This window comes from Galleria mellonella, unplaced genomic scaffold, assembly GCF_026898425.1.
Source record: "Galleria mellonella isolate WM207_F2 unplaced genomic scaffold, CSIRO_AGI_GalMel_v1 utg133, whole genome shotgun sequence".
Classification (NCBI taxonomy): Eukaryota; Metazoa; Arthropoda; class Insecta; order Lepidoptera; family Pyralidae; genus Galleria; species Galleria mellonella.
This window is the reverse complement of record NW_026441990.1, coordinates 3,546,890-3,558,968: the sequence shown is the minus strand read 5'-3', so window position 1 is coordinate 3,558,968 and position 12,079 is coordinate 3,546,890. Positions and strand designations below refer to the sequence as shown.

Here is a 12,079-nt window from a genome sequence, read left to right as displayed (position 1 = left end):
TTACAAAGTACAAAAAGTCAATTATTTTGTTACGTTTCTGTATTCTTTATAATATACTTTTAAAAAAATACAAAAAAGAGATGACGTATTTTTATAGTGTAAATTTAAAAAAAATTAATAAGTTCTTTGTCATTACAAAATATCTATCAGTAAATATGTGTCCATTACGACTACGAAAATGCGAAAAAAAATATATATAAAATGATTAGATTAGAGTTTACACTTTGGTTTTTTTTTACTATAGTAACATTAACTAAGGAAGGTACATAACCTTTCATAGTTAGTAAACCAATAAATATGTAAAACCGTTCATATAACAACAAATATGTATGTATAAAAATAAAAAAAGAAATAAATAAAAATAAGTAAAATAACAATTATAAATTCATATGATGTACCAGGCTCCCAAAAACGTGTAAGAGACGACTCGCTAACGTTGATAAGCATCAAGGGCCTTTTCAACATGGCTAGTTATCGCTACATCAGATTCATGCCTCGACATTTTTTTGTGAGATACCTATTATATCTTGATCCATCTTATTTATGGCGGCCGACTAGATTAAATTTGGATTAACACGAAATTAGGCAGATGGATACGAAATATTTTTGTCTGTTTGTTTATTGACTTTCATAATATAGTGGTATACTGTATTATTACGGTATTACAGTAATCATATTGCAGGTGAAGATTAAAAATCTATAGCAATTTCTTTTTTTTTTTTTTAATCAGATGCAGTTAATACAAATACATATATATATATATTTTATTTACAAAATAAGTAAATACCAGTTAATATACAAATAGATTGCCATCTAACATAATATAAGAAAGTACTATACAGATTAAAGCAGATTCTAGTCTTTACCTTTTTTTTATAATGGGTGAAAATGGACTGGATACCCTGTCTGCGCTATCGGTATATACTGGCGGAGCACCAATGAAAGATAATAGGTGAGAATGAATGAAAATAACCACGATGGTTTCCAGGGGGAAACGCGTGGAGGTCGACCTGATAGGGTATATTGCTAGCAATGGGGCTGTCAAAATCCATTGCTATAAAAAAAATGTAAATGTTACGTGTACAAAATATATAATTTTGTACGTAAATTGGTACCAACAGAGATAAACCAAATTTTATTTTATTTTTTATCCTAATCATAGCGTGCAAAGCTGCGGATATAACTAGTTTATAATAGTCAATTAAAATAATACTGACCTAAATATAAATGTATGTGTGTAGTTTGCATTCTACATAATAAAAATACATTTAAAATGTTATTTGTTAGTTAGTAAAATGAATTTTGTTTGTACAGAACTCGACACCACAATTGTATGTCGGCGGACCCTTTGTAATAGAATCAGACTCGCATTTAGTATGAGTTATCAATTTATTATTATTTATGTACAACTTTATATAGATACGTAGGTATAAATAAGGTACGATTACGGCGTTGCAAAATGGTGACATCATCATATTTGGCGTATCGAGACCACCAGGCTAGCAGAAAGCGTTAGGTGTCTCTGTCCGATTATGGGCTTGTAATGTAAACATTGTAATGTGCTTGCAATTGTCAACAGGTTATATCTACCTGGTAATAAGCATAAAGATATACACTTACGAAATATATATTTTTTAAAACATAATTGACATCTCTCCTCTTAAGAAAGGGGCAAAGTAACTCCCGGCGGAAGCAGTGGGCCGAGGTTTAGGATCCCAGAGAGAAACTGGTATACTGGCATACCGACAGTATCTAAGAATATCACACATTATTATGATTAGCCTTTAACTGTCTACTGAACATAGGCGTTCCTTATAAAGGGAGTTTTACCAGTAGTTACCACTTTGGCAGGCTGCTACTCATCCCTCGACCATTAAGTTCCCTTAGACACTTATTACGCCACCTACTGGATAGGGGGTTGCCTATTCTATGCCGGGACCACACGGCAATATTGTATAGATAGTACTTATATGCATAATAAAATTATCACGACAAATACTGAATTGGATATGAAAAAATAAGAAAAAAAGATAATGCAACGCAATTGAATAAAATATTTTTTATCCCTCAACAAAGAGGATTTGTAGCCATAACGTACTTGTTCGCGTAAAATGGCGCGAACCATCCTAGAAATGGTTGTTCGAATTTCAAATTTAGTTTGCGGGCGGAAGGGGCGTGGCGTTCGCTGGGCGGGGCGCGGGAAGGAGATAGGACATTGCGGATGTTCCACGTTCAATTTGAAACACAGCTGTTGGATGCAGCGAATATCGTTACCTGCCCCAAAATACGTACACCCTAATTATATAGAGGGCGCGTTCATAATGACAAAGAAAACAGCTTTGAGCTACATTGTGTTTATGGTATTTGGGTATCATCAATTCATGGATAACGATGTTGGATTAATGAAATAAATTTCATGTATGCATCGCACTTTATTAATTATATAAATTATTTGTGTTAAGTAATACTAGTACATAATAAATGTAGATTTAAAAAAAACATACCTGCTTGATAGCGACTAGTAATCTAATTGTTCTTATTTTAAAACAAATAAAACGCACCTATTGACGAGATGATTCATGTTTAAAATATATACTGACAAATGTTTTTGTTTGACAGAAAAAACAAAAAAACCAAATTGTTTGTCAGAAAAATACCTAAATTTTTAATCCGTAACTTTTAATACTGATTTGAATTTAGAACACGAGTCATGTGTCAAACGTAAAGACGTGTGATAGATAGGTACTAAAAATTTACGAAGATATCGCATAACAAAAACATGAAAACAAAAATAGGCCAATTGAGAATTTTCTCCTTTTAAAAATTGTCTCTATAGGTATTAGAAAGAAAAAAGCCCACTAATTGGTAATACCGCCTGCGCTACCGATATATGCTATGCGGGGCACCAGTGAGAGGTGATAAGTGAGGATGAAAAGGCAGGTCATTTGGCCCATCGTGATGAATTCACCTAAGAAATAAACATGATATTTCCAGAGAGGACTACGTGGATGCCTACCTGTTACCCATTTCTATAAATATACCTACTTAAAAATTAATATATATGTATTAATTAAAGTAGCGGTCATTTTCAATGATTTAAAAACGAAAACACATTTTATGTCCATACTCAGATATATATCAAAGTATTCAGTAAAGATAAGCATCATTACGAATCATTATGCACTGTTTATCTTGTTCTTTCAAATATATTCATAGGAATTTTGTATCTTTTTTATTTATTAATTTAACATTATAATATAAATTTCTCTCACATACTTAGTAGTACATATATACTAGTAATTCGATTTACGCACACATGATTAAAATGTTGACCTGTTTTTAGAGATACAATTAAATGGCAACACTAGCTATATGATCTGAGAACTGACTACAGACTACAGTACACAACTTACACAGACAGAAATATTAGGCAAATTGTCCATTGTCTATGGACACAATTACACCATGCAAGGAATGGAAAAAGTATGGTCACACATTTATACGTACTCTCATCGGATTACTTCATCTTTTAAATCGAGAATTTAAAATCGAATTGTATAACCAATGCGGTAATTCGAAATATGAATTTAAATTTCACGTGGCCGCACCAGTGTCATCGATATTAATCGATTAAATTATGCCTAATATCGAAATGGTTGACGTTATCGAACGATCGATTTGTAGACCGGTCCAGTATCGAGTCGAGATGTTACTAATGCTCCTACTAAAATATTATGTAATTTGTAAAACCTTATTTTTTATTATTTTATTGCTTTAATCTCAAGATAATAAATTGTTAATGCAATAATATCTTAGAAATGTTCGCTCAAGCACGGATTGATGGTTTCCATGCTATCATTCGTAAAAAAATCGAGTCCATGGTAAAACGAATGCGGAAAAGTGGCAACATTATCCTTAAAATGATAGCTGAAGACGTTCATGCGCCAGTGATCGGGTATTTTTTAAGGATTCAATGGCTAAAAGACAAAATAATATTCCCTGGTTCGTTGCCATCTTGACTGGGCATCCCCGGTTCATCCTCTCAGGTATATGGTCTAGTAAATTCTAACCTTCTTTACTAACATTATTTTAACTCTGTTACTAATAATATGGAGCTTGTTATCTAATATTAAATAAATTTTAATTGAATAAGTAAGTAATGGAAAATAGATATAGTAAAAAGTGATAAATATTGCTGAGATAAAAATTAAATTATTTTGTTTAAAAAATCGTTCTGAACCCTCAGATTCTTAAAATTTTACGTTTAATAAAAAATACGAGGATGTCATTAAAAACTTAGTAAGTGTTTTAAACAATTAAAAACTTTGGCCTTAAGTAGATACGTTTTAAGATGAAAATGCTTTAGAAATTTAATAAAAACCGAACAGTCAAAAACAAACTTTTGCCTATCTATTCCTTCACATTTTTTTTTATCAATAACATCTTCGTTCAGATTTTCGTCATTTGGTGTAGACACATATATTTTTCGTTTCGTGATAGAAGTCAAAAATCTACGTATTTTATACGGTTGGGTAGTGAAAATGGATTTTTTTAATGGATGATAATGGAATGGTAACCCCACCCGCGCTATCGGTATACACCGGCGGGGCACCAGTGAAGGATGATAGGTAACGATGTAATCAGGTCAGTTAGCCCATCGTGACGACTTCAACAAGAATTGTTCACGATGGTTTCCAGGGGGAACTGCGTGGCGGTCGACCTAATAAGGTATATTGTTAGTAATTAGTAATTCCATTACTAACAATCCCTTTCCCCCCATATACTAATATATAGCAATATCTATATATTGTAGTGACAATATCCATATATTGGGTCAATAAAAAATATATTTAATATCAGTCACTTGATTTATAATATCGAAATGAAGCACACAATGGAAAAAGAGTATAGTTATCAGACTGATATAGATCATATTAGAATGGGTGATGACCTTTATTCCACGTTAGGGTCTAGATAGACCCAATATATAGATATCGGAGCAGTATTGATATTACACATGCCCAATGTAAGTACAAAAGTGGCTGCTTGATTTAGCAAATTCAAAATTATACAAAAAGAAGGCACAGTCGAGATACTCGTATTATATATCATATCAGAAACTCATATTTTTTTCCCACAATCCCGAGTTCAGACTTTAGAGGCTTCCTCTTCCCTTTCAACCATCGACTTTCAAAGTTATCATTCTTTTAGTAACATGATCCTTCTTTTGGTTGTTTTACGATATACAAAATTTGTTCATACCTACTCCATGTTTTAAAAAGATTCAATAAAATATTTTATTTACTAAAATTAAGTGAATATCTTAGGGAATTAAATAATTAGATTAAAAATATTTATATTTGAAATGTAAATTCATGCGACTTCCAGATTTGAGTGGATTTTACTTATAAACAGCTTTTCGATATATTTTTTATTATTTTTTTTTAAAGCAACTGTTACAATCATAATTTAATTAATTTAAGTATTAAAAACAACATGGAAGTAAATTGTAATATAATGTATTAATGATAAAATAGATTAATGATAATAATTGTAACAAAATGTATTTATTATGTAAATATTTATTTTAACTTCTGTTTAGCACTACTACTGCCCACTCACTACTTCCTATGCCACTGCGTTAGGTTGACTAGAAGAGATCTCTTTTAGAGATAAGTTCGCCTTTGCTAACATTATTATTAACTTAATGTTGTTTTAGTGCAATAAAGATTATATATATAAAAAAATGTCATCATCGTTTTGGAATTACCAATCGCGTAAAATATCCACAAAAAATACAAATGAATTGGTTATTAAAGGGGCTGCTCCCGTTACTAACAATCCCTTTTTCCCCTGACACTACTACCATTTCTACCAACAAACAGCCATATTAAACACACGTCTCGCATAAGACAAATCGACAATCGACACGTTATTAGAATAAATCTGAACTAATCCTACTAAATCGAATAATCGAATAAATATCGACTAAACGGCTCTCTGGTACAGACGAGTACAAGCGATTTATTTTAATTCGATCGTAAACAGTTTAACATTATCGATTCAGAGAGTTGATTCGACATGAGCGCGACCGGACGACACTCTTGTTAGGATTTGTTTATATTGGTGACAATTATACACATTTTGTTTATATATTTAAATTTACTAAAAATGTTTAACTGTTATAAATGTTTTTGGGACCACTTTTTTTTTAAACATCAATGGTTTACTAAACTCTACAAGGAACAATGTATTTTCTTTGTTAACTATGTATTATTGATAATATCTAATATTAATAGAAGTTTAAATTATAAAGATACAGTAAATACTTGTCTTAAAGAAGTATGTAAATTTGACAAAAACAAAATACATTCAGTTTGCAAATTATAAGACGGCTACCAAATCTTTAAGCATAAAATATCGAGATCAAACTCATATAGTACGCGTATTAAAAAGTTTTATAGCATTTGATGAAACTGTTAAGTCACCAAGAATTAACAATCAAACTCACTTTCATTTTTATGACTAAGGATTACGTTTCCAACTGTGAAAATTCTATTAATCAGTTTTCAAAAATAGTTCTTAATTTATCTATCTGTAGGTATATTTTGTGTAAATATGAAGTTACCTATTTTGAGCCCTGTTTTGATAATTCTTTATCCAAACAATATAATTTATTTACTATTCTGTCCACCTTTAGCAGTCTTTGTCGTGTGCGTCTTCGCACTTGGACTTAACATGTCTGTCTATTTTTTGCCATTTTCATCCACTTGGTCGCGACTTACTGGCAAATATCATCTAATCATGGTCGATCTCTACCGCAGGTTTTAGTGCAAGGCCTCTAACATCCTTCTCATCCAACAATTTTGGTTCATCCTTGCAATATGGTTTGTCCATATCTAGATCCGACACTATCTTTTATACAATGTCTGTGATTTTAGCAGTTTGTCTGAACTATTCGTTTATTTTTCGGTGCAATAGAGTTAAACATTAATTTCTCCATGACCCGTGTTATACGGTACTACGCTTATTACTAAAAAAACAACAATTTCATATTTTCTAAAAAAAAAACTAGTTTGTTTAATTACCTAGATTTACGAATATAAATACATAGTAGATATTAGATGCTGTAGCTTATACAAAAAGGATACATTTAAAAAATGATTTATCGTTGTTCTTTGCCAATTTCTCGGAAACTATGAATAATGCGGCCTAATTCCGCCATATTTTTTAATAAAGTTATTAATAATTAAATCAGACAAAAAACTTATTATGATAGTTTAATGCAAATATTCAGGTCCTTGACTCGACTACACAGTCTGGCCATAACCTTATTACGAATGAATATTCAAGCAATACTAGTTTTGTAGCAATGTACGCGAAGCATAAAATTAAATCGATTTAAATAAACGAATAGTGTTCGATATAGCATTATTCGATTGATTTGTACTAATTGCACATTTACTATATGCTGGCCTAAGAATGCTGGCACTGTTTATCTCTTGTGTATGATATGAATATAACTAGGAAAGGGACGTGTGTGTTTTATTAAAAAACTACGTAATACTATATTATGTATACTCTATTAAACTATATTATATATAGATATTACTATATATAACCCACCCCTAGTACTAAAAAAATCTATTTCACAGAACGTTCATATTTAAGTAGTAAATGGCTGAATTAGTGCTAAAAGCATTCTCTCACAGTCAACCATAAAAATGTCAGAATACGCGAATGCAGTACTAGTAATTATTGATATACATATATACTAAAACTATCTATGGTGTCAATCTGTAAGTATATCCTTTTAGATAAAAAAAGAATTTGTCAAAACCGGGAGGTATAATTATAAAAAAAATTAAAAACCTACTTTTGTTTGAAGTAAATAGAAAATAGTGTACCTATTACGAAGTTATAATTGAAGGTAAGATAGAAGGAAGGAGGGGAAGAGGGAGACCAAGACATAGTTGCATCAGGCAGATCAAGGAAAGAGTTAGTGTCGTGTCGTATCAAGAGGCGAAGGGACTCGCTGAAAATCGTAGTGAGTGGCAAGAGCTCCACCGACAAGAGCGTAGCTCTTAAATACGATGGATACTACGATGTCAAGTTCGTCAAATAATTTCTAATTAAAAAACGAATAGATAATAACTTATGCATATCTGTTTATTTAAAAAAAAAAAGATGCCTTTCCCTGACGTTCCAAGCAATAAAAAACACTACTAGACAATAAAACCAGAATAACAGAGCGGAAAACTGGTAGTCTATTAAATAATACCTCACTAATGTTTTTAGTTCTCTATAGCCACTGGTAAAATTTATTTGATTTTGAACTTTAAGCGAATAGAATAAGGATTATGATATTACGATGATGTGCAGTTTACTCGTTGTATTTTATAGGAACAAATTGATGTTGGTTCACGTTTGCCCCCTGTTGTGAAGGACCAAAGGCTAAAAGGCCTGAGATTACCACAACCAGTGAAAGTTTTAGGATATTATTCGCATTATCACTAGGGGTGAATAAGATACAGCAATATATTGGATATTATTGTAGTTACAATATCTATATATTAGGTTTTTTTTTTCAATGGATGATAATGGAATGCTGACCCCACCTGAGCTAACGGTATATGCTGGCGGGGCACCAGTGAGGCATGATAGGTGAGAATGAAAAGGCAGGTCAGTTAGCCCATCGTGATGAATACGCCTAGAATGGGGGAGAAGGGATTGTTAGTAATGGGGACTAGCAACCTCATTGCTAGCAATAAACCCTATCAGGTAGACCCCCACGCGGTTCCCCCTACTGACCTGCTTCATTCTCACCTATCATCCTTCACTGGTGCCCCGCCAGTGTATACCGATAGCACAGGCGGGGTTACCATTTCATTATCATCCATAAAAAAAATACACCTAGAATTCAGCATGATGATTTCCAGGAAGGACCACGTGGAAGTCTACGTTATTAACAATCCCTTCCACCACGTGATGGTCGACCTGATAGGGTGTATTGCTAGCAATGGGACTGGTAGGCCGCATTACTAAAAATCCCTTTCCCCCTATATATCAGGTTGGGTCAATATACTCAGATATTAAATTTCACTTATTCAATATGTATTTAATACGAAAATGAAGAACTAAATAGATAAAGCAATATCGAAATGTGTGACGATTTTTTTCCACCACTGATATCCAGAGTAAATCAATATATAGATATCAAATCAATATATACATATCGCGACGGTACTGATATTACCCATGCCTAATTGTCACAACTTTTACTAAATTAAAATTAATTAAAAAAAAAATTTTAGTGCATTTTGTATGCATTTGTCTTATGTTATATCTAATGCAGAAAGTGTTTTTATTACTAAAATACTAGCAATCAGATGACTGATATTTTGGTAAAGATATTTTAATAGTTACAAAACTATATTTGTCAACTCTATAATGGCGATACGTAATTAATTCTAAAACGACAAATCGAAACTCAAATAAAATTGATAAATTATTTTCAATTTAACTTCAACATTTAATATTTTTAATTGATAAAATCATCAATTTGTCAAAGATTAAAATGAAAATTTGTTTGTGGTATAATGCTCTCAAGAAGTTTTATATAAACTTTGTGTTATGGGTATAAGTGCCTACTTGTGAAATTGGTAAATACAGTTTACAAGCGTATTAATGGATCCTGCGCTAACGATACACACTGGCGGGGCACCAGTGAGGAATGACAGGTAAGAACGAAAAACCTGGCCTTCTTTGTTGGAATGAGATAGCAACGCCGGGTGACTCATTACAACTCACGGACTCGCTAACGATGTCAATTCCATCGACGAATTCGCTTGTCATTTGTCTAGAGACCCAGGTTAGTTAGCCTATCGTGACCAATGCACCTGGAATTCAGCACAATTGTTTCCAGAGGGGGCTACGTGGAAGGTCAATCTGACATGATATAATACTAGCAATGGGTGATAAGCGTATTTCATAAGAATTCGTTGAAAGTGTTCACTTTGCCTGTGTGCTGATTCTGAATCAACTTTGAAATTTTTTGGAATCGATTTGCTGTACTCCTAAGTTAGTTCCATATTATTTATGTCACGGTTGAAATTGTTTTCAAATAGATTATTTTTTTTTTTAAATATAATTTCATCGTATTTTCTTAAAGTATTCTATTACGAAATTGCTTAAAAGCTTTCCGACGTCGACCATGGTCACCCTGATGTGCCATACCACGCGGCGACCGCACCGCTACTGTAAGCCCCCCGCTAGCTCGAGAGCAAACACGCGTTTCATTTAAAATTAAGTATTTTATTTTAATACCAAGTGGTAGCGTGGAACGGAACGCAACCTCGTATTAGTTTGTTTTTTTTTTACATATTATCCAGCACAAGTTTAATTAGAGTGGACAGTTTGGCTTCTGTTAATAAAAAAGATTAAACAGAAGCAGTTTTTTCTTATTTAATCCAAAGGACGTTTTTATGATTTTTTATCCTATTATTTATAATAGGTATTTGTAGTCCGTAATTGGAGACTCTTTATCCGTGTGACTTAGGATAGATGTTTAAGAGGGAGACTGGCTGAAAACCAGCGCTGTACTGCTGTATACATTGCACTCAATTTCGGATTTCATACATCCTATCATAAAAGTACAAAGGAACAATATTTTAACATTATTATGTAATTATAACATCAAATTTCTGTTTCGTTTGGCTCCGAAATTTCGGAAAACATTTCATGGTAGGCCCTCTGATTCCTTTTGCCTAATATATACATTAATACTTCTATGTTTTCTGTTATAACTATGTATTTTTTTGGCAGTAAAACAGTTTGTAATAACTATTTTTTTTTTCTGTTCATATCGTCATAGTCGTAGAATACTGACGGATTAACTACTATATATATAATATTCGTCAGACCCGTCAGTATTCTACGACTATGACGATATGACAGGACGCAGAGTGCATTTGCCAAAAACAAAGTTTAGAAATGTGCGTTTTTGTGATGGGATTTTTGGACGACGGCATTTAGGATAAAAATTCAGTTGGAATGGCGAAATCTATGTTATAGAAGGAAGAAATATAAATTTTACTCTCGCAATACACATTTCTCCCGAAATTAGAACATTTCGCAATTAGTCTGTGAATAATGGATTTTATAAAATAGATATAATAGATTATTTTTCATTCTTAAAATTCAAGTACATTTCAACAACATATTTTGTAGGGTATCTTTGTAGACTCAAATAGTAAATGTTGTGATAGCAAAAGTTAGGTTTACTATTTTAAAAAATAATATATGAAAGTTGTCATTATTTAATTTGTATTGCATAATTATAATAATTAGGACAACAGAAGCGGCAAGACGATCGAGATCGATAAAAAAAGTCCGTTCTCAATTACGTCAAACCCGATTTGACAACTTGATGAACACGTTCTTTGCCTTTGCTTCGACATTCGAATTTGACGGATCAATGTGGGTGGTCCGTCAGTCGTGCGTGTAATTTTTTCTTTTGTTTTTGTTGTTTTTTTTTTTTGTATGCTGTAGGGCGATGACTAACAGGTTTTCAATAACTAGCCACCAGTGTAGCGTGTTAATATTTTTTGACTATTTTTTGACAGATATAAATAAAATTTTTAACTTAAAATGCTTAATTTATTCCCAAACAAATGAAAGAAAAAGCACTACAAAGTTAGACAAAGGAATTACTGTACACAGTCTTATAAATTATACATCACACGTATAATATTAATATCGTAATCTAATCTTCTTTAGATTCGATATACTAATACTGACTACTGATGTGGCTGAACTATGAATAGTAAAGAAATAAATCACAAGACACCGCCGATATACTATATGGACTCACCGTGCCGCTCAAAAATAAAACAATAGGCGTGCAAAATGACAGCTCAAAAACTGTTTCCCGCTCAAAAAACTGTCAAAGTGACATTCTGGTGTGGTGTGTGAGTGCGTTCGGAATGCAAACTGCGACATGGTAACACTGATGCCGTGTAGCTACCTCAGCGGTGGGACATCCCCGCGCTGCAGTTTGGACCACGTCGAGCCAAAGGTG

General features: G+C 32.5%; 1 protein-coding gene across 10 annotated transcripts in view; it reads left to right on the top strand.

The window, feature by feature from the left end:
* LOC113511113 (eyes absent homolog 2) overlaps window positions 1-12,079 on the top strand; it is a 66,329-nt gene that overhangs the window by 14,055 nt on the left and 40,195 nt on the right. For 3 of the 10 annotated variants that reach the window (XM_052903205.1, XM_052903200.1, XM_052903203.1), the window contains exon 2: window positions 11,899-12,076. The exons of 1 other annotated variant lie outside the window; for it this stretch is intronic. In XM_052903205.1, coding sequence (XP_052759165.1) covers window positions 11,999-12,076 — 78 coding nt within the window. In that variant the 5' untranslated portion in view covers window positions 11,899-11,998. Of the gene's footprint in view, window positions 1-11,778; window positions 12,077-12,079 lie in introns of all 10 variants that reach the window. 6 more of the 10 variants (XM_052903202.1, XM_052903199.1, XM_052903201.1 and 3 more) reach the window with 3 other exon arrangements.